The sequence below is a fragment of the Dicentrarchus labrax genome, unplaced genomic scaffold (genome assembly GCF_905237075.1).
Source record: "Dicentrarchus labrax unplaced genomic scaffold, dlabrax2021, whole genome shotgun sequence".
Lineage (NCBI taxonomy): Eukaryota > Metazoa > Chordata > Actinopteri > Moronidae > Dicentrarchus > Dicentrarchus labrax.
The window spans coordinates 16,571,507-16,597,085 of record NW_026136711.1 but is presented as its reverse complement, the minus strand read 5'-3'; the positions used below and the strand labels follow the sequence as shown (position 1 = coordinate 16,597,085).

At 42.2% G+C, this 25,579-nt stretch overlaps 3 protein-coding genes across 10 annotated transcripts in view; 1 reads left to right on the top strand and 2 right to left on the bottom strand.

Moving 5' to 3' along the window:
- Positions 1 to 7,555, top strand: part of ppfia4 (PTPRF interacting protein alpha 4) — a 51,348-nt gene extending 43,793 nt beyond the window's left edge. For 4 of the 7 annotated variants that reach the window (XM_051413860.1, XM_051413856.1, XM_051413858.1 and 1 more), the window contains 11 exons: positions 76 to 157; positions 365 to 565; positions 1,274 to 1,336; positions 1,671 to 1,697; positions 2,516 to 2,691; positions 2,859 to 2,956; positions 3,595 to 3,770; positions 4,490 to 4,558; positions 4,648 to 4,834; positions 4,993 to 5,090; positions 5,966 to 7,555. In XM_051413860.1, coding sequence (XP_051269820.1) covers positions 76 to 157; positions 365 to 565; positions 1,274 to 1,336; positions 1,671 to 1,697; positions 2,516 to 2,691; positions 2,859 to 2,956; positions 3,595 to 3,770; positions 4,490 to 4,558; positions 4,648 to 4,834; positions 4,993 to 5,051 — 1,138 coding nt within the window. In that variant the 3' untranslated portion in view covers positions 5,052 to 5,090; positions 5,966 to 7,555. The remainder of the gene's footprint in view (positions 1 to 75; positions 158 to 364; positions 566 to 1,273; positions 1,337 to 1,670; positions 1,698 to 2,515; positions 2,692 to 2,858; positions 2,957 to 3,594; positions 3,771 to 4,489; positions 4,559 to 4,647; positions 4,835 to 4,992; positions 5,091 to 5,965) is intronic. The other 3 variants (XM_051413857.1, XM_051413862.1, XM_051413859.1) reach the window with 2 other exon arrangements.
- A 75-nt stretch (positions 7,556 to 7,630) lies between these two features.
- On the bottom strand, positions 7,631 to 10,176 carry myog (myogenin). Its single transcript, XM_051413899.1, has 3 exons — positions 9,426 to 10,176; positions 8,563 to 8,662; positions 7,631 to 8,468 (listed from the first exon to the last, which is right to left on the bottom strand). Exons 1-3 carry the CDS (start codon positions 10,152 to 10,154, stop codon positions 8,350 to 8,352), a joined length of 948 nt encoding a protein of 315 aa, XP_051269859.1. The 5' UTR covers positions 10,155 to 10,176; the 3' UTR covers positions 7,631 to 8,349.
- Positions 10,177 to 17,553: 7,377 nt separating this feature from the next.
- On the bottom strand, positions 17,554 to 24,389 carry mdm4 (MDM4 regulator of p53). 2 transcript variants are annotated; one of them, XR_007886367.1, is made up of 12 exons: positions 24,202 to 24,389; positions 23,523 to 23,610; positions 23,354 to 23,428; positions 23,052 to 23,185; positions 22,901 to 22,950; positions 22,365 to 22,429; positions 21,100 to 21,196; positions 20,812 to 20,972; positions 20,451 to 20,648; positions 20,224 to 20,292; positions 18,996 to 20,126; positions 17,554 to 18,908 (listed from the first exon to the last, which is right to left on the bottom strand). XR_007886367.1 is itself a non-coding variant. In XM_051413884.1 (11 exons), exons 2-11 carry the CDS (start codon positions 23,592 to 23,594, stop codon positions 19,557 to 19,559), a joined length of 1,476 nt encoding a protein of 491 aa, XP_051269844.1. In that variant the 5' UTR covers positions 23,595 to 23,610; positions 24,202 to 24,389; the 3' UTR covers positions 17,554 to 19,556. The 2 variants fall into 2 exon arrangements, 1 of the variants encoding a protein (XP_051269844.1); XM_051413884.1 differs by having other exon boundaries at positions 17,554 to 20,126; positions 20,451 to 20,633.
- Positions 24,390 to 25,579: the final 1,190 nt, after the last annotated feature.

Genomic DNA, 25,579 nt, shown 5'->3' with positions numbered 1-25,579 from the left:
GTTATAATAATATATTCACAAAGCCTTTTCTGTGCTAATTCTTACTTCGATCTTTCTTTGTCCATTTCTCTTTAGACACGAGCTTCTGGAAGATGCCAGAAAAAGAGGCCTGGCTTTTGCCCAGTGGGACGGCCCTACTGTTGTCTCCTGGCTAGAGGTCTGCTAACCATACTTTTTTACAAAACCTCCCTCTATCTTGCTGTCTTTATGTCAGGCTGCTACTACATCTAATATAACAAATAATACAATGATATCAAATACGAGACAGACCATTACAGCCTAATCGGCACTCCCTTCACTCTTGTATCTGACCTTTTATGGCGACAATGATGGTGATGTTGAATATCTTGATGACTCTCACCAGCTGTGGGTGGGTATGCCGGCGTGGTATGTGGCAGCCTGTCGTGCCAACGTGAAGAGCGGAGCCATCATGTCAGCTCTGTCAGACACAGAGATCCAGCGGGAGATTGGCATCAGCAATCCTCTGCACCGACTTAAACTCCGCTTGGCCATCCAGGAGATGGTGTCCCTCACCAGCCCGTCTGCACCACTTACCTCCAGAACGGTAAAATAATACAACAAATACACCTCCATGACCACACATACACGGCTGTCTTCATGCATGTTAACGTGCATACACAAATATATAAAGGACCACATGAACCTACACACAAATTGAATCGAGGATATGAACCCTACACAAAATACTCAAAACTTTTCCACTATTGGGCTTTACCTTTATTCTGCACCCTGGGGTGATGACTCTTTTTTGTTTTTGTGTTCTCCTGTTCAGACCACAGTAGAGGCTTGGTTTATGCTGTCGACTGAGGTTGACTTGTCCTTTTTTGCTGCCATAAATTGCATGAGGTTCAGTGGAAAAACCACACACAAATAGTGCCAGATATAGCTACAAGCTACCTGCCTGAAATACACTCCCTCACTTGGCATCACTCAACACAATGTTTGTCTGTGTGTGTGTGTGTGTGTGTGTGTGTGTGTGTGTGTGTGTGTGTGCGTGTGCGTGCGTGTGCGTGTGCGTGTGTGCGCGCGTATGTGTTTGTCTGCGTCTGTGGGTGTGCACGATGGGGTCGGTATGCCTGAAAATGTACATGAGTACATTCTTGGGTGTGTTTTTGTTTTTGGTGTGTGTGTGTGTGTGTGTGTGTGTGTGTGTGTATGTGTGTGTGTGTGTGTGTGTGTGTGTGTGTGTGTGTGTGTGTATGTGTGTGTGTGTGCATGTGTGTGTTTGGGTGTGTTTTTGTCCTCTGAGCAGTCCTCCGGAAATGTGTGGGTGACTCATGAAGAGATGGAGAACCTGGCTTCCTCCACTAAAGCGGTCAGTACCATCTGGGTGCTCCCCTCCCCTTTCCCCCCACCAAACTCTCTCACACTCACACTGTCCCCACCGCGACACACATATGTCATCTCCCGGAAGACCCCTTTAAATACGCACTACATCACGCATTTTTGTGCCTGTGCTGGTGTTTGTATGTGGGTGTCGGATGTAACTGTTATAATCTGTGGTCATGTGGTCTGTGTCTACAGTTAACTGATTTGATTGAAAGGTAACTGTAGAGTAAGAGCTTTGCGCGTGTGTTTTTGAATGTGTGTCTTTGGTTACACTCTGTCTCTCTAACCTTGTATAATGTCTCTACCATGCGGCCACTCAGGACAATGAGGAGGGCAGCTGGGCACAGGTAAGGTTGTTGATCTGCTAACATCTGTCCACACACACTCTGAAACTGTGCCCACGCTCTTCAATAACACAAACACACATACGTGTATTTGCGAAGAAGACGGGTGCCAATAATTCGGAAAGAAACACAGCAGCAAAGGAGGGGACACGATATATTTAGCATAAAATAGAGTAACTGGGACATGTTTCTGAAAATACATGTAGCTCTTGCTGAGTTTATCAAAAATATATTTTTTTAATGATTTGAGCACCACAAACTAATTCTATTAATTTTACTGGAGTGTCAAAACTAAGTTCAGATAAAACTAAAACTAACTGGTTAGACAGTCTTTTTGTAATTTGGGTGAACCGACCCTTTAATAAACAATGATGATTTTGTTGATACATTTGTGGCACATAGTTACTGTTCACCCATTCCCTTTATTTACTGATTACAACTCTTTTCAGGACTGTGTGAGTGTGTACAGACTGTGCTTGATAGACCCTTTTCAAGAAAGACATTTTGACTTGTCAAAGCAGGAAAATAAAAGATGTAACTAATAACGCTAACAATGTTTCCATTCCATTAAGTGTCCCAGTAAACCATGCCTGTGAGGGAGCATGCACAATACCAGAACCCTCGAACTGACTCACCTATATGGAATATAGCCATCAGTAATGTTATTAATTCCTACCTGTACTTTTCCTGCTTTGACAAGTCAAAATGTCTGCTTTGAAAAGACATGTGAACATGTACAGTATATAATCCTGAAACAGAGAGCAATATCTTTCTTTTTCTGTTGAACAAATTAGTAACATTATGTCCTCCTCTCCCTGTAGACTCTGGCATATGGTGACATGAATCATGAGTGGATAGGGAACGAATGGCTGCCCAGCCTCGGCCTGCCTCAGTACCGCTCCTACTTCATGGAGTGTCTGGTGGATGCGCGCATGCTGGACCACCTGACCAAGAAGGATCTGAGGAGCCACCTCAAGATGGTGGACAGCTTCCATAGGTCTGTAGCAGGGCGATTAGCTTAGCTGCTGTTTGATCAGCATCCCTTAACTGGATACATTAGCAATGGACATGAGAAGGCTAATGATGCATTTGTGCTTTTCACTATGTGTGTATGTGAGCTTGTTTGCTCTGTCATATTTGTGTGTGTGCATGTGTGTGTACCAGGGCTAGTCTGCAGTATGGGATTATGTGCTTGAAGAGACTCAATTATGACAGGAAAGACCTGGAGCGCCGGAGAGAGGACAGCCAACACGACATGAAAGGTACACTTCACACACACCCTGATACACACAGTGACAAAGAAGCACGCACACACACACACATTCAAACCCTAGTTAACAAGCTTGCACATGTCCACAGTCTCATCAGGCCAGAGTACCACCTAGTGGTTTTGCCTGATATTGTCAATTTGGCCTGAGCATAGAAACAGCTGCACCTTAGACTGTCAAAAAGCCAACTGAAGCAGGCCTGCAATCTTACGATCCAAAGCCCCACATACCAAGAGTAGTCCACACACACACACACACACACACACACACACACACACACTTAGATCCAGCCAGCCCTTTCGCCCTTTTGACCTTGAGTTCTGCACATGAACTTGACTCAGCTGTCATGGCAAATCACAATCCTGCCCTGTTTACACACACACACACACACACACACACACCCGCCTGTTCCAACTTGGAAAGCTGGCTGACAGCTGTGCTTTAAATGAACAAAGGGAGTGTGCCAGTGAGTTGACACTATGTGGACATGCACATTATCTCTTTATCTTTCCTTCTAGCTCTCTTACTTGAATTCAAGTTGCTCCTATTTGGCTGGTTACAATGTGTGCTTGACAGTCTGTATAACACTGTGTTACAGTACCATGAATCTGAGCCACTCTCTTTTACTTTAGATGTGTTGGTGTGGACCAACGAGCAGGTAATCCACTGGGTCCTGTCCGTTGGGTTGAGGGAGTATAGCGGCAACCTGTTGGAGAGCGGTGTCCACGGAGCGCTCATTGCCCTGGACGAGACGTTTGACTACAGCAGCCTAGCACTCATACTGCAGATCCCTATGCAGAACACACAGGTGATTATAGAGGAAAACACAACTATTTACACTCAGTATGCAATGACTGAACTGATTTGAATGAGAGGAAGACATCAAGTGTTGTATGATCTGATTTTTAAGGGGTGTTTGGTCCATTTTGAGGTCCTTAATGAATTATCTGTATAGAATACTGACTAAAAACCCTAAATTTGTATCAACACAATCTGTTTTATTTTGTATCATAATATCCTACACATTCAGCACTTTCTTTCCGTAATGTAAGTTCATGGCCGGCCTCTTAGCCTTTCTGCAACCAGTCAATCTTCCAACAGTCACGGTTGTTGAGGTTTTTATGAGATTGGTTGATTAATTTTTTATGACGCAGTGGTTAGTGTGCAGTCAGCATCTCTTTCTACTGCTGGCTACGTGGTGCCAACATTTACTCCTGCTTCAGATTCTGTATCAGTTGTTGTCTGATCAAATAAGCTCTGTTGTTCTCACTTAGAATCCACTTAAAAGAATATCCTGGCTACAGGATTTGGTACAGATTACTTGCCCACAGTTTCATATTCACAGGGGGGAAAAAATCAAGAAGGTTACACTTATTTATCAGAGGATTTTTTTTTCATTTTACGGGTATTTCCAAAGCTTTCATTGGCATTTTGCCATCAGCACCTGATTATTTCTGACCTTGGTTGGTTAACCCACAGCTTCACTGTGTCTCCTGCTGAAAGAGGTTGTGTGTGTGTGTTTTTTAGGCACGGCAGGTTCTAGAGAGGGAGTTCAACAACCTGTTAGCCTTGGGGACTGACCGCCGACTAGAGGAGGTGACCTCTCAAGCTGCTGCTTTGATCAAATACAATATTATTGAAAAAGGGCCAATTGTCTGACCTCGCTTTTCTCTCTGTCCCCGTAGAGTGGGGATGACAAGTCTTTTCGACGCTCTCCATCGTGGCGCAAGAGGTTTCGGGCACGTGAGGGAGGGGCAGGGCTGGGCATGATGGCAGGCTCCATGGAAACACTGCCTGCCGGCTTCCGCATGCCCTCGATGTCCATGCCACCCTCTGTGAATTTGATGCCCAAGAAACAGCTCCAGCCTGAAGGTGTGTTAAAATACTAACCCAACCTCTTCTACCTTCTGCCTATGTATTTTTCTGTGTATCTATGTGCTACTTTCTGCTTCTGCCTGACTGACTAACTGCATGCTGTTTCCTCTCTGTTCTGCTGCACCCAAACCCCTTTGTGCCTATGTCCTCTCAAGCTCCTCCCCCGGCGCCCCCGAGACTCGACCCCTCGGCCGTGCGGACCTATTCATGCTAACTTCTCTCTGCTTACTAACAGGAGCGCTAATGCTAACAGGTAAGCTAACAAAACACTACCTGCAACTGCTAAACTTACAGGTAAGTGCGCTTTTAACCAGCATTGCCCAGCTGTGTGGCATGAGAAAGGAATGTGGCACTAACTTTACAGTACCAGGCTAATTTACTGGAAACGCTGATATGTGTATCTGAATTTATCTGGAATTCTAACTATTAGTCAGCTGGAAGTAACATTTTTACCACAACAACAAAAAATAATAATAATGTTGGCCATCTACGGCCACCGTAGTTTCTCCTACACACTGCACAGTCTGTTCTCATTCCCAGGTCGTCAAATACAGGCGCAAGCAGTGTTCAGTTAGTTGCGATCTACAATTTCACCACTAAAGGCCACTAAATCCTACACACTGTATAAATCCACAAAAGATATAGTAGTATAATAGTCCCTAATAAATGCACTACTATTACTTCTGTCCAAGTAATGTTTGCTGAAAACTACACTATCCAGCTGTTTTAAGAAATTATTTAACCATTTTCTGGAATATTTCTCGGAATGATTCTTACACAACCGAGTTTTGTATGATGATAATTATATTACAGAATTCTTGCTCTGCCCAAGTTTTTGATTAATTTATTCCACTATTAGCTAACAACAACTAATGTTACATGGTTTCTAATGTTTTAGTGTGTCATCCAACCATTCTTCCACCCTTAAAAAAGTAATTTTTGGGGGGATTTTTTTTTCCTGTGCTATGAGAATGGTTAAATTTGAGGATATTGATTTTTAGCATTTATGGGCGTTAACCAATTTCATGTCATGTCATTTATATATCTGTATATAGCTGTCTTTTATATGTAAAGTAAAACTAAGTAGCAGACATTAATCCAGTCTTTCTCTTACTTCTTTTCTTTCAGTGCATTCTCATTACCTATACGGACACATGCTTGCGGCCTTTTGAGAGTGATATGCCAAATCTGGAGAGGGAGTCTTGGGTGCCACTGATAGGGGGTCTTCACCCCTTTGTTGCCCAGCCTCACCTCCCACCTTTCACCTCTCACCTCTCCTTCGGACACGTGCAATACAGAGGCCAACTCTGACCTTTGAACTCTGAGAGTGCTCATTGGCTGCGCTCGCTGCTGTAAAGGAGACTCATCCCTGTCTCTCCCAGTTCACCCCAGTGCTCCCAGTAGCCTTGTTGTTGTGGTGTTGTGCTCCTGCTCCCCTGGTCTCAGCTGTGGGTTCTTGTCCTGGTTCTAATCTCTCAACATGGCTAAGTCCAAACCAATCTTCCTGTGTCATCCTGTCCTAGGCAACACGAAAGTGTGTTAGTGTAAAAAAGATTTAAAGGGATGTTGACAAGTCATTGATTTGGACTTGGGAATGATGAATACTTGTATAAATGGCAGATCCCACTGCACATTGCCCCTCTACCGGTTATGCAAGGTATTACTCATTTATCGTCTCTGTACATAAAATGGATGACTTATGTTTTTTATAGAAATATTATATATATATATATATATATATATATTGGAAATATATATGGAAAATAATATATTGCTGTATGAAACCCAATGCCCTGTATTCGATAGTGACTGTTCTCTCTCTCTATCTCTTTCTTTCTCTTTCTCTCTGTGTCGGACCTTTGTGTGTCTTTTGCTGTATGCTGTAAGTGTGTGAATCATTAGTGGGAGGGTCTCACTAAGGAGGGGATGTGTTTCTACAAGGACTCTTCACAGGTTCATGGGTCCAATTTCAGACTTCTCTCTTTGCCTCTTCTCCTCTTCTTTCCTTTTTCTTCCTCCTCTTTTGACACTATGTAGCTGTTACCTCTCCTCTCTTTGCCTCTCTCGCCTTCAGTATGACACTATGTAGCCTAGAATAGAGAGAATCCTTTAATATAAAGAGTGTGTGTCTGTGTGTGTGTGCATGTGTGTGTGTATGAGTGAGCAAATGAGTCTCTCTGCTCAAGACTTGTTGAGAGGTTGTGTGTGAAAGGCCGACCCCAGCCATGTGACCATGACGTTTCTCTGTGGATGGATAGTGTGATCACTGTAGCTCCTCTCTGTTGATTCCTTACTTTCTCTCAAATCAAACTGTAAACTGCTGCTCAACATCAGCCAATGATATAGACATAAAACTGCTCAAAGTGACGGACTCGTCTAATCCTGTTCTGTCGCCTCCCATTTAGTTGCCATGGAGACGTGCCACTGAGCAGTCAGTACTCTTGGCTAGACAACTCCTCATCCAGTGAGAACACAGCATATGAACCTGTGAAGTACTGGATGGGTGTACAATATTATTTTTTTTTTTATTATTATTATTTTACAGTTTTTCCAAGGTGTCTAAAAGGTGTAATGTGCTATGTGGCAGCTATGAGTACTGTGTCTTTATTCCAGGTGTGAAACAATGCTGACAAATCAAGATTTTATTATTTGGCTATTTAAAAAAGTGAACTGTATTTATGACACTATATAGACATAAGTAAAGCTGTTTTTTAAAGATTTGGATGTTGTGTTCCTTTTGGGGTTATTGCAATCAGAGTATATCATTGGTGGTTAAGAACTGTGAAAATAATATATTGAAAATGGTCTTTATTGCAAGAATTGGACATCTACAAATACACAACAATCTTAGTTATAAAAGTCAAAAATAAGTTAGCAAAAAATAAAAAATAAAATGGCAAAACCACTCTGTAGAAAAAGGGAACGTATTTACATCACTAGCATTCATAACCAGTTTAAATTAAGCAGATCTTGGTCAAAACTGCCATGGTACATATTGGCCCCACAAATAAACTCATGTTTTTTAAGCATAAAAACACACACAAAAAGAATGAAAGAAGGTCAGGGAAAGGTATCGAAAAGAGGAAAACTTAAATTAAGTAAGGAGAAAACCAGGCTTTATCATTCCTCTGTGGCTCTATCAGAGTCTAAAAGAGATTCACTCTAGTAACTAGTTGGGTTCATGCAGCAAAGTCCTTGAATCTCTAGTTAGGCTAAGCTCCTGTGGCTCTGACAGACAGGTCTGGACCACGGGATAAGGCAGGGAATAAAGGGAATAAGGCCTCATTGTGAACAGGAGGAATTCAGTTTGGCTAGCAGACCCATTGATCAAAAGAGTTACAATTCAAATAAATCACTGCTTTTTAATTTTAGCATAAGACACTTAGATCAGTAGAGCTGAAAAACTATTTGAATTGGAATTTAGGGCCAGCTGTCAGCCTTCCTTGCCAATTGTCATTTTCACTTTTTGTCTGTGGCTCTTTGTGTACCTATGGGTCCGCTGTACGGAGGGTCTATTTGGGAATGTCCATAGGAAAGGCCACAGCTCCGTCTGCTGCAGAGATGCTGTCCACGATGGAAGTCAGGGCACGCATATTCCCCTGCTCTGGAGAGTCAGCAGCACTCAGGAGATCTGGAAAGAGACCCAGTCACACACTGAGTATCTGAGCAAGGGTGCACTGCTATGTTTGTGCTGTCTAATGAAACTGTGTGTGAACTGTACTCACCCTCGCTGCTGTAGCTCTGCGTGCACTGCTCGGGAGTGCTGCTCCACTCTGGGCTACTGCAGCAGGTGCTGCCCGAACTGGGCTCGCTTGACGACGACACCTGTTACCATGGAGATGGACACGCAGGAGTTGCTGTCAGTCACTCTGTGTTATGACACGGCACACCCCGCCCCACACAGAAACACTACAGTGCTGTGTAATACCACTCACACACACACACACCACCAGTTCATCCTGTGACCCCTCAGTGGCAAATGTTCGCGATGAGCACTATCTCGACAAGAGAATCAAGACTTGTCCATCAGAAAATACAGTTGAATACAAAAGAGATCTTGTAACAAATAATTTGACAGAGACGTTAGATTGTGGCCACTCTGAATAAGTCTGTTTTAGCTATATCTCTGCACCTGTCTCATCAGTTTATTTTCGTCTCTCTGAGCCTTTAATTATGTAAAAGCTTTCTATATTCTCACACTGAAAACTGGATTATGTTCTTAAAAACCTCTTTGAATAATTGCAAGACAATGACAAATGTATGTTTGTTCTATGCCTTGACGGATACACCAACTTATCTCCCACACTGAAACCTGACAATGTATCATTTCTGAAGCAGGCTTTAGGGTGTATCAGTTTGTCAAAGCCACACATTTTCAAGATAATTTTTACTTTGACCATTTCATGTCTATCTAGTGTCCCTCTTTCTCTATTTTACCTTTCATCTTTGTCTTAACATCTTCTGCCTCTATCCAACTAGTGCATTACATCTTTTCCCAGTCTGTTCTTTCTGTTTGCCTTTTGGCTCTGTCCTCAGTGTTAGATATGTGACCTTCTGCTTCTCATCAGCCCTCCTCTTTCCTACTCACTCTGGGTTGGGCCGCGCTGGGTCGGTAGTGCAGTCCCTGCTGTCCCGTCTCAGTGTCCTGCTGGTTGAGGGAAGACACCAGGGCCTGCAGCCTTTCGATATACTGGATGGCACTCCGCAAGATCTCCACCTTGGGCAGCCTCTGGTTTGGGTTCATTAGAGTGCTTCTCTTCAGAGCATCAAAGGCTTCGTTCACCTTCTTCAGGCGCCTCTTCTCCCTCATTGTGGCTGCTCTCCGACGGTCCATGGTAACTGTCTTCCTTTTGCACAGCTTACAGGCCCAGGGCAGGCACTGTCCGGGGCAGTGGGCTTCAGAGTGAGGTGACAGGCTGGACGGAGAGGCTTTGTCCTCTGTACCTGTCACCCCGACTCCAACACCCCCTGACAGATTCCCACACAAGCCCATCATGGAGTTCCTATCCTGGTAGGCGCCTTGGTCATACGCCCCAGGCAGACGAGAGGGGAAGTAGCCGTCCCCTCCCTCGTAGAAGCGCTGGTCAGGGAAGAAATAAGGGTTGGTCTCAAAAAGCTCCATACTGGACAACGCTGTGGTCTGAAAGGGGACAAAGATTCCTGCTTCTCCTGGAACGGCTCTATTGTATGTGGTCTTCGGTCCTGCGCCTGAAGCGTGTGTGTCGGAGTGTAGGTGTGTGTGGCTGTCTTGCCTGGGTTTGTGATGAGTGGAAGACGTGTGGAGAACAACTGGTGTGGAGCAACTGTAGGCTGGCATTTAAACCCCTCTGCCTGCTGCAGGATCACAGGGTTAAATTTAGCACGAGCCCCCAGAAACCTGACACGACGTTTAGCTGTTGCTGCACATCTACACTTCACATCTCTGTTGGGCCCTGCTCTCTAGGGCTTTAAGGCCCATTTGTGTGTGCGTGTATGTGCCCTTGTGTGGGTCCGTGTGCTCGTGCGTGTTTTAAGAGGCCAGGATATGATCAAGTTGCTGTGGAAATGGGAGAGATAACCTCGGATCAAAGATGTCCGTCTTAATGAGCTAATCCCAGACTCGCGTCTCCCTCCATGACACCATACGTGAAGTCCCCTGCCATGGGGGCTGGAGGAGGGGCACGGGCAATAGGGACAGTCTGGAAACAGCTGTCACTTCTGCTATGAGCCAATGATATGCAATGACAAGAAGTTGTTTGGCTATAAGTTCTAGATGGGAAATGATGAGATTGTTGTTTACCTAAAACTGGGTCACAGGTTAACATTTGTACACTGTTGTGACTGAAGGTCCAGAATGATAAACTTGGTTGTTACTAAATATAATAGCTCAGGTGACATAAAAGCTCATGCCATTGTTGGGTCTTGGTTTTATGTAACCACATTCATATCTACTGACTTTCCTTCTTAGATGATTGCACAGTGTGATGCAAGTGACCTTGTGAGCTAAACTGGATTCAGTCAGACAGGCCTGTGCAGGAATGGACAGAGTATAGTACAGTAAGTTGAGAACGAAGTTGACACTGGCTCCTGTTACTCTCTGAAATCAAGGGACAATAATCAGAAGACCACGCAGAGGTATGGCCTTCGTTGTCCTGACCTCTTCTAGTCAGTTATAGTGTTAGCCCAGCCAGTGGGTGTTAATCCTTCCAGGACATGTTTCACCTCATAGCGCACCAGCTAATTCGGACTGGCTTCCGCAAGCATGGACAAACAGCCAAAACACACACTTCTGTCAGCAGAGAAGTGGCCTGGAATGACAGGCATAGTGTGAAATGTGTCACATCCTTGTGTATTCTATATCACTACCATAGGTTTATAACAGTGACACATAGGCTACAATATATCTGGCAGGAAATGTTTGCTGGAGACAGGGTGATTCCTCTGATTTGTGGACACACTATATAATATACATGCTGGTGTATGGAGCATACCGCTGCCAATTACACATCAAATGTCCTTTCTCTTTTTCTGAATGTCTTTACTTTCCTCTTTCTAACAGAGACAAAAAAATTATTTAAAAGAAACCCATCTTCTTGAAAAATTGAACCATAACATAACATTGTAGGTTCATATTCACACAATTATTTTTTACAGGCTATATCATACCATATCATATATCATTTTGATTTCATATAAATATGAAATCATAAAAACAGTTTGATTGAGTGTAAAAATACATATAAAGCTTTTCCTTGATAAAATAAATGAAAACCTGCTTTTAATTTTTCTATTTATCATTCGTTAGCTAATTTCCAACATTTCAAATCCTCTTCAACTTTTGTCATGCTTATAGAGATCATTGATGAACAGCCCAGAGAGGAATTGAAAGGACTGTGTGGTTAGCTTACCCGATATAGCTGGCTACAGCTTTTGTCATATTGCAGATAATGTACTGTACACAGCTGAAGCATCACTGAACTTTCATTACAGTAGCTAAAACATTTTAGCAACAATGTTTTTGATTAAAGCAATGATATTTAAAATGCAATGGTGGTATCAGAACATAAATTTAAGTATGTAGGTATTATGCCATGTGATAGTGTACAGTAGAGCACAGTGCACAGTTTTTTTTCTTCAGTTCTTTGTAAGACAAACTTCTATTCCTCTGAGTAATGAGGCCTTCTCACTGTTGCAGGCTGATATTTGTCTCATATGATGAGCATCTTGGGCTGTTTAAATAGAAATGCCTTTCAGAGAGCTCTCACATTTTAATGGGCCTCTAATCAGTGCTTTATTAACGGTAGGCACACTGGAAGCCTAAATATAAGTAAAAACACAAAAAGTGCTAACAAGCTAGACGTACGTTGGCCGCTACATTAGAGTGATTAAGCTGCAGGCTGTTTGCAAGAAAAAGTCACATTTCTCATTTCACTAATTTCCTATTTTTACCCATTCCTATACTTCTATTCTACTATCTATTCTTTAGGCTACCTATATTTCCTAATTTTAGTAAATTAACATTATTATTTACAATTACATTTAGACTAGAGTTATGGGTTGCTTAAAATCTTTTGCCTGGCGGTGGTGAGTGAAACTATTCCACTCAATGTAAGATGAAATTACTTGTTGATACAGACAGAGGGGTCAGCTCTGGGACCGGGTGCCAGGCAGTGGTCTGGCAGGAGCTGGCAGTGGATTGTGGTCTAGTCCTGGGCTGTGGGCTTTGGTTGAGGTTGAGGCAGAGTGCAGATTTCGAGGCTTGGCGCAGGGCTGCGGTGGGCTGTCAGGTTAGTCTGTGATGGATAGTCACTGATGGTGGAGCGAGTACAAAGACGCCTGTGTTGCTCTCAGGGGTACAGCAGGGAGGGGGTCTGCAGTGTGTCAGAGTCACTCATAACCCTCTGTCATCTTAACCCATTGTCAGCAGAACGAGAGAACTGTGTGTGTGTGTGTGTGTTTTGTAGTAGTTTCAGGCACACACTCATGTCTTGTTTTAAGTCCCCTCTCAGCATTTTGAAGTGAACACTTGAGATGCAGTATACCAACTGGGATTGGATATTTATTTACTGTATGCAAATACTGTACACCCTGTATCTTTAATCCTAAATTCAGTCAGATTAAGCTAAGTGAATGAGTTGAAACTAGACAAACAAAATACAGATCCCATCAAATATTTACTCAAGAGATACATTGATCTTTCTTTATCTTTTTGAGACTGTATATTATATATATTTTAGCCGTTTGTACCTGATCACCCACCTGTAAGACAAAATAAAATATATTTTGATATCTATTATTAAATTAGATTTTATTCTTAAGAACACATCTATTGATTGAAAAAGTAAAGATCTCAAAGAAACACCAATAAACCTTCAATTTGCTTTAAGGCAGTTTGAAACAAAGATAACCGTGATTTAAATTGTAGAGGCCAAATTATTTACACTGAAAAAAAAAAAATTATTAATACAAATAATACATTTTGTGTTTGTCCAAGTGTGTATGTGTGTGTGCTTGCATGTTCGTGTGTGTCTGTGTGTGGCAGGGATTGCCCTGTCACTGGCAACACTGTTCCACTTCTCCTCAGTGACAAGCAGCAGCACATTGTGGGACAGCTGAGCAGGGGGGAGGAGGGAGGAGGGATCAGTCCTCCTCACCCCAGGTTAGCCTCAAGATCATCACTGACCTGGAGAGCTGTCATCTGAGCGCAGTCGGTGAAATCTTAGACATGTAAGAGGAGAACAGCATAACAAGAGTAAAGGAGTGTTAAAGGTGGATAAACAAGGATTTCTATCCAGTGACATACAATATAATATACAATAACCACAGAAGTAGTCTACATTCAATGGGATACATGTGTTTAGTGATGCTTTATTTTACATGTCCTCTATTTTCTTGAAGGTTTTTATTAATTAAATGTATAATTCGGGACAATTTACAGGGGGAACTAGTAGCTGTATGCCTCCACCAACCAATTAAGGTGTAGTTTACATGTCTGTCCAGACTATATGTAGTGAAGACTTTAAAGGAATTATATAAAAGTATTTTCTATAGTGAAGGTTTTCACTATAATGATGGTACAGATGTATGGTTTCAGTGAATATACATTTATTACTTGATTAATAAATGATGATCATAGATGTATAGACCAAACAGCTACACATATACTTGATTACTATGTAAAGATTGATTCTTATATAGAGTGTAGCTAGGTTTGATTACCCTCTACTACATCCTTACATGTGTGGTGAATGTGGTTGTGGTGGAAGCAACAAACATGTTACAGGTTTTAGAGAATGAACAGCTAAGAACAAGGGAAGGAATTGTATCTAGTTTCTGGGTTTAAGTTGGAGTGTTTGTGTACTACTCCTGGTATACATTGTTCAGTTTCATGTCTGGACTGAAGCAACAATGTTATACACTGGTTAAGTGCTTTTTGAAGAGGACATGGTCACCATAGTGACAGCAACAGATGCCAGAGTGTGTCGCCTCAGAGACTGTTTCTCTAGTCGTCATGATAACTGCACGTCCATTACTGAAACCTTTGATATCAGTTTTTCACTCTGAACGATGCAGAGCTCTCTTCTTTCAGATTATGGTGATTTCATACTGACTTCACAACATTAATGGTGAAAGATGACAAAGCAATGTACTCCTCCCTGATGATCATCAACACAACACAATGAAAGCAAATCAATCTGCTCTGAAGTAAATGAATGGGAGCTGTCAGAGCTGATTACTACTCTACTATGGCCCACTATTTCTGTTGAGTAATGAACCTTACATAAGCTGCAGTGCAGTACCATTTGACTGATGTCTAAAGGTGATGTGACACTACTACGACGCAGCTAATCATCAGGAGAATACTCCCATTCATTCCTGTTCAGAATGAAGTGCCCCCACCTGTGTTTTCACAGGGCTCTGGAGGCCTGGAGAAAGCTTTCTAAGTCAGGGGGGAAACAGTAGTTGTGTAGCCCAGCCATGCTGCTGCTCACTGAGGCTTTTATCGCAGAGTAATCCCCTACAACAAACAGAATGGCCGGCATGTGCATACGCAGCTGTCGCAGTCTTAGTGCAAGTGGTATCATGTTAAATCACAGGAATGGACTGAGCCCCTGAGCCATCCGTTGCCCTTCCCTTCACTGGCATCCCACTCACTGCGAGGCTCCAGCACACATGGACAAACAACCATACATACTCATACCTACATACATAACCCACTTCCCACTAACATACTTTGCAGCACATGGTAGCCCTAAAGTTATTTACTGTAAATAACCTTTGGTCCACTGCTACAAAACAACCAGACTATTAACATGACATATAGTCCAATAATGCCACAAGTTGTATGATGAAATCAAACAGCGTCCATCTTTTGGAGGCTGTCAGTTTCACTTACGTTCATCAGGAAGTTATCTGACAGGGTAAAGCTAGGCCCTCATAAAATCTATCCAGTTTAATTTGAAGGCAATTTACACCTTGATGTTGCCCAAGTGTAAACCACAATCGGCATATCTCCTCTGGGAGACACGGCTGAATCCTGTCTGAGGCCAGTCATGTGTATACGACTGCAGTGTTGTGAGATCTGAGTGGATGGCTATGCGGAAACTATGCCCTGATCCCAGTCAGCTCAGCTTTTCAGTATCATCTTCTGTATCAGGCCTCCTGCTGTGGGTCCAAGAAAAGACAAGTTCTATTATCTTTCTCCTTAAATCTCATCTTAATGCGTCACATATCTGTCATTACCTGCCCCATCCCCACTTTTTTCCAACTCTTACTTAGACATTCTCTCTGTCTTTGTGCCTTTTTCTATTTTCCTATCTTTGTTTTTCTCTGGCTCCACTGACCTTCTCCCATGTCACCAGTGGGACAAATTTAGCGGCCTGGTTTCTGGAGCGACCAAATAGTCGGACACAACAGAGGCAAAGTAAGTGTGTGTGTGTGTGTGTGTGCACAGAGGTGAGAAAGAAAGGTCCTGGCCACACAGATACAGTTACAGCTATCCAGACACAACCAGAAGAAAGCAAGAAAGGGTAAACAGGCTGTGGCTCGCCATCCTGAAGGTATGCTGATGAAGGACACAGGAATAGAGTGGCACAGAAATATTATGTATATTTATAAAGGTGCTTCAAACGTACAAGAACAAAAAAGTAGAAGCAATGAAATGATAAGTATGGACAGAAATATGGGAACAATGTTCAACAGAGAGCTTCCATCTTAACTATTTTCTCTCTAGGAAGTATTGCATACGCCATAGGGGATAAAGGGAGAATGTGTTAAGTTATTCTGGGATGTTGGGATGGAGGTACTGTCGCCATGGAAACATGCAGATCCCCTACCACTCCCTAAGTCGTGCCATACTAGAGCTGCCAAGCTCTGGGTGCCATGTCACCAGGGGTGTTATGCCATTCTTTGTCTCTACGCTCTGTGATGTGCCAGACGCCGCGGACAAAGCAGTATGCCATTCTTGAATTAGATGCAGAGGGGAAGCATTTTAGCATGGCTGTTGGGAGCATTTCATACTGTAGTGAAAATCACAGGGAGGACAGCAACACCTAATGTTACCTACCTCCATACTATGTGATGTTTGCCAGTGGTGGAATGTAACAAAGTACTTTATTTAAAGGTGTGTAGGATTTAGTGGCATCTAGCGGTGAAGTGGCATATTGCAACCAACTAAATACTGTTCACCTTTGAAGTGTGTAGGAGAAACTTTACATGAAACTCACAAAAAGCCTTATCTAGAGTGTCCATTCTGGGCTACTGTAGAAACATGGTGGCATCCGGGTTAGTGGACCCACTGCCTCTGTGGATACAAATGGCTCATTCTAAGGTAACGAAAACACAATTCTGAGATGAATTCAAGATGAATTGCTGTATTAACCTGCACAACAGTATATTAAATTAGAGCTGAAAGGATTTGATTTATTGATGGAATCAATGCAACTATTTTTGTGAAAATCCGCTGGGAATTCAAGCTTTCCTTGACTTAAAATTACAATAAACTGAGTAATTTAGAGGTTTGGACTATTGGTTGGACAAAAGGTCATTTGAAGATTACTCTGGGAAATTCTGATTGATGTTTCTCATTATTTTGTGACTTTTTATAAACCAAACTATTGAGAAAAGAACCAGCAGATCAATAATGACAATAGCCATTAGTTACAGCCTTATACAAAACCATTTCTTTGCATTAAGTACTTTCACATTTGATACTTTCAAGAATATTTTCCTGATAATACTTAAGTACTTTTACTCAAACATTTTTAATGCAGGACTTTATAAATAATTTTGTCTGTACTTGTATGCAAGTATTCATATTTAATGGAAATGTATGTACAAGCTATTCTGTACATGGAATGTGAATTTCAGATTGCGGAGAGCTTCACAGGGGACTTTCCACACTCCGGGAATATTCCCTAACAAGTTATCTAAATAACACCCTGGGGTAACATAGCTCCACCAGTGTGACAGCAACACATACAGTAAGAGGGTAGGGTGTCTGTCCCACTTCTGGACAAAAATAAGACAGACACAAGTAAGCATAACGGTGAGTAAAGAGAGGAGAGTTGCAGGTGCTGGAGCCCAGTCAAGAAGCAGAGGACACATGACAGCTGGGCTGTCATACAATGACTTATTCTTCAGCCAAAACACACACCACACCCACACATAGCTCCCTTCACCAGTGGGTACTGTACATCAACTGTCCCTGTGGAGACCTAGTGAACGAAATTAAACAATTAAGTCCCAACTCTTTATTGCTTTACAAAACAACTTATTTTATTCCATGACAAGTAGAAAAAAAAAACCCAACTATATTAGCTGTACCATGTTTGAGTACATTCGTCTCAATGTCAATAATTGCAACAATTAAGTCATTCTGAAACAGTATTAATGGTATAATACATACTAAGCCATTTATCGAGGTCTGTATTTAGAGGAAGTTTGTCTCATCTTGACTCACAACAGCGGTGATAATTACAACAGGCTACAATAATCTTTTATAGCTTTTATATAGCTAATATAGCTCTCACACCAACTCAGTGCTGGCTCTACTCACGACAGGAGGCATGCTCTATATATATGCATCACTTGTTATAACTGGTACTGTACAGCTTCTGTGCGCACCAGATACAATCGTGAGACTTCTCTCCACCTGCTGGCAGAATGATTAAGCGCAAGTAAAGAGCAGATCAAATAACTATAATATTCCCTCTACGCTAAGCAGAGCCAAGATTTAAATGCTTACGGTCACTGGACATCTTACTTGTGAGCATTGTAGAAGATACTGTATTTGTAGACAGCTCATACACGCAATGAAAGTAAATAGTATCTACATACTGCAGCGATACATCTTCAAATACTGCAGAGCCATCAAAATAAAATCTATAATATACAAATTAAAGTTCAACGTCATTACATGGCAGTGTAACGCTTAAATCAAGTCCCCAAAATCCAAATAAGTACTATGCAGTCATTTTCACTGAGTTTCCATTTGGTAACTTAGCCTGTTTCCTTAAAGACTTTCTGTATAACTTTAAGAAATTGTTTTTGCTGTAACAAATACTGTACAGCCTTTTTCTGCTTCAATAGAGGTGGTTATCATACAATTAAAACAGATTCATAAATAACTTAAATACAAAATATACAGAAATCGTTCATTCATCGTAAGCTCAAGAAGGGGCGTAAAGTGCCCTTTTTGAATGATAACATTTAAACATTAACCAATAATTATCTGACATAACTTACTGCAGGCATAACTGTCAGAAGATTGGCAATTGTAAATATTGAATACATATTAATATCAGATTACTACCACAAGAGAAAATTACAGTAAATACTTCAGCTGTGCATTCTCAAGCAGGTTAAGTTCAATTCTACATTTTAAAATACTATGTTGAGAGAAACAGGACTTAAGCCACCACATTTGTTTGTTTTTTTACAGTACATTCACTAATGCTGAGAGAACTTTTTAAAAAGAAAAAATTAGGATTCATGAAGCTGCAGCTGCTGACAATAAAATCATGGTTTTAAGACTCTTTCCTGTTTTTCCTTCAATGTTGTCTTCATAACTCAAATATCAGGGCCACAATACCTAAAAAGGATATAAAAAAGGGTGAAAAAAAGAAATAAATGGCCTAGAAAATGAAGAAATACAAGAAATGTTCTTGTAATGACATACCTGCACGGACTTTTCCATTTCAGTCAAGATGACTGAAGTGAGTCTGTGGAGAACAAAAATCAAACAGAACTAACAAAACTAAAGCAAGCAATACTAGTTTTTTTTAAAATGGCACATTTAACAAATGCAATGCAAAAACCAGTAAGAAAATTCACATAGCCTGAAAAAACAAGCCTTAATGAAATCAAATATCACACACACTGCACCCTTATGTGATCTTCTAATAAATAAATAAATACTTCTGCCTTTGCGTCCCTTATTTAAATGTGGCACTAAAACAAACATTTGGTATGACAAACTCTTGTGTTTCACCTAACAATACTTTGGGGGCAGTGTGATGCAAAAAAAACCATGCAACCAAGAGCAAGCTTTACCAAGTGCTAAACTTTGCATGTATCTGTGTAGGTTTTAAGGTTAAGGTGCATGTTTTTTGTGTGTCTCTCTACAAGCAGTGTGTACCAGAGTGCATGCAGCTAGTATTGTTGAATTCATTTGAAAATGTGTGTTGTATTATTTGTTGTTTAGGTCCCCAGAGCCTAGACAGATGTGTGCTTGTGCCATTTAGAGGATGAACGTCTTAATAACTTTTTGAATGATCTTCCCACAACCCGGACAAGGAGCCTGGAACTTGTGTAGCCTCCTTGCACATGGGAAACAGGTTAGCAGGTGAGCAGTGCGACCATGTATTATATTTCCATTGCGCGGTCGCACTCGACAGAGCTTGCAAGGCTCCAGCAGTGCCTCAGGCCTAACTTCTTCAACCTCCATGCCCAGATTTTCCTGACTGTCCCCCTCTGAGAGCTGCTCATCCTTAAGGAAGCTGGAGGGCCAAGGCCCCTTGCCTTTCCCTGTGACCATATTAGGCAGTGGCCGGTCAGCCGTGGAGTGGGAGGGCAGGATGACAGGGTCAGACACTGTCCTGCTGCAGTCTGGGACATCAATGCCTGTGTCGCTGTCATCCTCCTCATCATGGGTGGTGAGAGAGCTGCATGCTGGGATGTCAGGAACAGAAAGGGAATGGGCTAGTCGGGGGACATCCTTGTACCAGTTCTTACGTAGAGCCCAGCAGCGAACACAGTACCTCTGGAGAGGCGTGTTATACTTCCTGCACTCTGTGCACTGCCACGCATCCTGATAATGGCGACACAAAAAGTGTTCAGTTTTAATCTACAGCTGCAACAACCTAAAACTACAACATACAGCGAGAAAAACAACACATGCTACCAACCTGTGTGGAGATCTCTGTGTCAGTGTCATCGCTCAGACACTGCGAGTCTTCATCTGGCTCCTCCTGCATCTGAATACAAGACATTTGATCAAACCTCACATATCAGTGTCCTCACTCTCAACAGTAAATACATTTGTCTCAAAAAAAAAATCTGTAAAACATGAATAACTTTATTGGTTGGTATGAGCCTTACTGGAACCAATGAAGACGCTGAAACAAACTCCTACCTCTCGATCAGCTTTCTCCTCCTTTCCTCCTCCATCATCATCCTCAGGTAGAGCCTCCCCTTCTCCTCCACTCCCTTCCTCCAGTGCAGCCTCTTTCATTTCCACGCTCACCTGCTCACTCTCACCCTCGGTCAGGAACCAGAGGTCGTCAGTGGTGTCTGACACGATAGCTGTGTCCTCCTCCTGTGCAGGAGACAGCTAACACATCAGTCAGACCACCACTTCATCACTCCATTTCATGCCACTTTGTCAAATAGTAATCTTGTCTGTTTTAGGCATTTTTAAGCTTGAAACCTCCCAAATTAGCCCTGAACCAGCTGTTACTGACATTAACAGATTACCTACACATGAGGTTTCTTACTTGGTTTGTGTGGATGTCAGTGGAGCCATTGCTCCTGCGGCTGTAGTTACTACGAAGATTACCCAGAAACCACCAGGGCAGGCCAGAGAGGTCCCACTCGTCCAGAGTAACATCCAGTTTAGGGCGTTTACACGCTGACCGTGGCAGGCCTTCCAGGGAGTCTGTAGAGGTTTTGAATGCTTAAATACAGCATTTTGAGCAGGTCCTGAGCATACTGCTGACCATATAACAATAAATAACGTGACTGTATATACTGGAATATTGTGAAACCGTAATAAATAACTTTACCATCGTCTGGCTCCCGAGGTCGTCTCTGGGAGGGGGTCGGCAGGAGAGGCCCATTACTGACAGCCTCCAGCCCTGCTTTGACCACACCTCCAAATATCTACAGAGGGAGGAAGGACAAAAATGAGAACACAGAGCCATAACTGGGTACTTGGAGGATTCGCAGCTCCTTTTCAAGGTGGCCTCTCGTTATGGGGTGGTGGTACAGGGAACAAGGGACTGGGCAATAAGGGTAGGGGCCAGCGGGGAGGGAAGTCAAAACAAATTTAAGAGATAACAGGGTAACCAAACTGTATGGAGGGTAAAAAAGCAGAGACATATAGAGAAGGGGCCAGTAGGAAAGTCAGTGTACTAAATAGAACAGTGATTAAACTAATGAGTCAAAGATTTTAAAACCCTACAACAGATTTAATGTGTAGTATGTGCACACTAAATCACAGGATTTAAATGACTTATTTTAACATATGGTCCATGGATATATACTGTACAAGATAAATGTTCTTGTAGTGCTCACAATTGTAAGATGTTTTTACATGAGAAACGAAACAGAAAGAAATTATTAAAGATGGCATCTGATATCTTCTAATGCTTACTACTAATCACAGCTGGTAACAATGACAATGTACATTTGAAAGTATGATTAGAGCTTCAATTTAAATCTGATTGTAGCTCAACAATGCTGAGACTAAGGTCTTACACACAATTAGGCACTCAGTAGGTGCTTCGAGGTGGATTTTGGAGGGATTCGGAAAACAGGGTGTAGGAAAGCGGGGATGGGTTAAAAGGTTTCAGGTTATTGTTAGGCCTGTGGCTGGAACAGGAGCTGTGATCCTCCAGTTTCGGAGCAGAGAAGATAACTCTGAGACAGACAGAGAGAGTGACTCTGCCCCACCCCATCCACTGGGTGGTGCTGGTGGATCACAAAAGAATACTTTAAATACCACCAGACCAAACCAAGGATGGGGTTGTACAGAGACGGTGCCACTCTGTACAAATGCACACCAACGAAGACAGCAGACCTTACCTCCCCTCCTCATTACACACAAGCAGGCAGCAGCTCACTTTATAGTCTTTGTGATTTGGTGCTACACCAAAGCCTGCTGGTCTAAATTCAGGCAAATCAAATCAGTGCATGTTCTGGCTTATGACCAAAAGATTTTATCTGAGCCTTTCAGTCCTGCCCCTTTGCCGTCGCAAGTGTTGTGTGTAGCGAGGTGAGAAAGGCTGGGGGGTCTCTGTTTCTCCTGAGCACCATGCTTCAGCTTTACCTGACCACGATCCTCCACTCCGCCCTCTACACATTCACGGCCCACAGAAAGATTCTCTGCAGCGTCTGCATTTCAGATGAGACACAGTAACAGAAAAAAGGACACCCCCACCCTTTAATTATAGCATAATACACTCTCTCACTAAGGCCTTCTGCTGTGGCTTTTAAGGACAAGCTGGAAAATAGCTTTCTTCTGGTCCCCGCCTCCTCAAGGGATGACAAGCACTCACAATGTATGTAACAAGAAAACTGATTTTAGAATATACAGAGGGAATATGATGGTGAGATAATCACCATATTCCCAGGGATCGTCACTTCCAACCATACCATGTTAAAGATGCAAATGAAATATTGAATTCATCAAACACAATAGGGAAGAGAAGAAAGACACAATTGAATTTCAAGTCATCACAAAGATACAATGTTCTAAGTGTACAAAATATATTCATATAGTGCTCGCTCTTTGATGATGCCCCCTGACAGAAATATTATTTTTCATAAAGAATGAATAAAGCATTAAATGAATGTGGCACTTACCAGAACAACCAAGCACAACTAAGTATTTCTTGAGCATTTCATACACCGGGCTGTAAAATGAGAACATAAGAGTTTAGAATAGACTTCCTTATTTTCAATGTATAAGTTTAGATGTATAGTTCAGGAGTGTCGACCATTTGTGGGTGAATACCTCGGGTTTTTGACTGAAAAGCTCTCCACCTCCAGCAGCTCTCCCAACGGGTCATCCTGGCAGTGGACTATATGCTGCCTCTGCTTGTCATACAGTTGCTTTCCCATGATGTACTGACCCAAGTAGTGCATCACCTACACAAAAGACTGAATATCAGATATCACACGGCACTTATAGGGTGCATTTTTACCTCTAAGGCCACGGTATAAGGGGTTACTGACCCTGGAATGACCACTTCTCGTGTATCACTTTGTCATGAACCAGTACAACTGGCTGCATACTACTTTTCCCACCCGACTCACCTCTTTGAGAGTGAAGACTTCTTCTTGGGCTCCGGCAACACGCAGAATCTGCAGGAGAGGGGCTTTTGGTTGTACCTGGGGCCAAAACAACAGTACCAACTTAGAATCAAATATGAATTATATGTGCATTGATGGATATAGTGCACAGACAAAGTTGCTGCTTTCGTACCTGATTTCCCTCTCCAGGTAGTGTCCGGCATGATGAGCATGATGCCGCAGGCTGGGCTGATAGAGAGCTCATAGTAACCCAACAAAATCTGAAATCCCCAAATTATAAACATGTAAGACAAACCAGCCTTCAAATCCAATCGATGTCATCACATAACGCGGGTGTCACGTAATTCCAACGCCCACGAGGCCAAAACAACGCGACAGTGTCAACCCTATTGTTAGTTTGAATTATTTTATAACGTTAAATGTAATGGCAACACCTACGAAGTCAACCCAATCTAGCAATTCAAACGTCGCTGGCCTCATACGTTTAAAGCTGAACAGACTACCGACAGCAGCTACCGACAGCAGCTACCGACAGCTGTCTGGATGGAGTCGTTACACCGCTCCACCATTACTTTTGCTTTCAAACAACAAGGCCACAATTCCTGACAAACCGAGCCAGCGTAGCGTTGGATAAACTGGTGTAGGGTTACCGAGTATGAATAAAAGCACAACTGCAACCATAACTGTCCACTGGCGGTTGGACAGGCACATCTGGATAACGTCCGCAGGCGGCTGGTCCGCTGTCGTTACTAGCAAACGTGTTCGCTAAGTTAGCTAGCGTAACGTCAGCTAACTTTGGCTAGCTCGCCAGCTATTTCCTGAACAATACGTTGGTTGAAAAATGGTCTCACCGTGATGAGTTGTCATTACTTCACAGCTGCTACATTGTTCCACACGCACTGCTGCCTCAACATGTGGCCAACATCTCATACATAGACATATAACTAATGAATGTGGGCTTTTAATCACTAGCTAACTCTGACTCACAGGAATGCAGATTCAAAACGATGACTATGGCTACACTACTTCCGGATGCACAGCTACACAGGCCGAGTGTGGCGCCCCCTACTCTGATTAGATATATGGCACTTAAGGTGCAGCAGGAGCCTCCAGTGAAACAATATTGTCCAGTCCCTCCAGAAAAACGCGATTATGTGATCGCATACTGTAATTCAATGCATAATCAGCCAAAGTCCGCATTTTTTAAAATACGCCGCACTTTCGCCGCATAAATTGCCGATTTCCGCGCAAAATGTGCGGGGCTTGCACATAATATCTTAGCAGAAAGTTGGAAAATGTTACGTTTACTTCACACAAGAGCAGCAATTTTCCTCTGTTGCCACGGGAACGTTACCAAGTGACGTAATTACGCGACGTGAACATCATCGAAAAGCTGCAAACCCCGCGATGAAGCCGCAGTTTTTGCAAGTTCCCGCAATTTCATCGCATAGAATTACATAAATATCCCGCATATTCCATCGCATTTTTTAAGAAAACGTGCCGCATAATCAAAGATTTTTTCCCGCAACAATCACAAAAAAACTGATTGTCTGTCCACATTCAGAGCGTTAATGCAAGTTAACAGATAGTTCCTAGAGAGGTGGACATTACCTGGGGACATTTACAGGTGAGTAACTATACCTTTATTATTATACAGTATTTCCACTTCATGAAATGTTTGTAACTTTTCCAAAAGAGATATCAAGGGTTAATTTTTACTGCATTATTTATTTTGCTGAATTAATTAATTTATGTTACGTATTTCATTGAGTATAATAGTCTTTTTAAACATGACGGTTTTGAGTCTCAGTTCCACTTTCTAATAAGATACCCCTTTAAAAGGTTTATGAGTTGAAACTAATGGCTGTATTGTTGGTTAATACAGTAAGTCATTAACAATATTTAATTAATTAGTTATAAGCCATTAATAAGAAACAAAGTGATTTTTCACATCCTGCCTGTGTCTTAGAAATGGCTAAGATCTGATCTGTAAAGCAATAGTAAATAATTTTTCTTACTACAAATAAACTCAGTAGCTACAACTTAACAAACCTTTTATAAAGGGTGCCTTATTCTAATGTTCAGAAATAAAAAAATAAATAATCATAGTGATTGTTTAATCATGTTTGTTGCCTTGGTGTAGCTCCATCGTAGTGTTGTGACTGCAGGAAGGAGGGCATTGTGTCCTTGTACATTACCTTCTCCCTTCAAGGTTACAACAACAATACA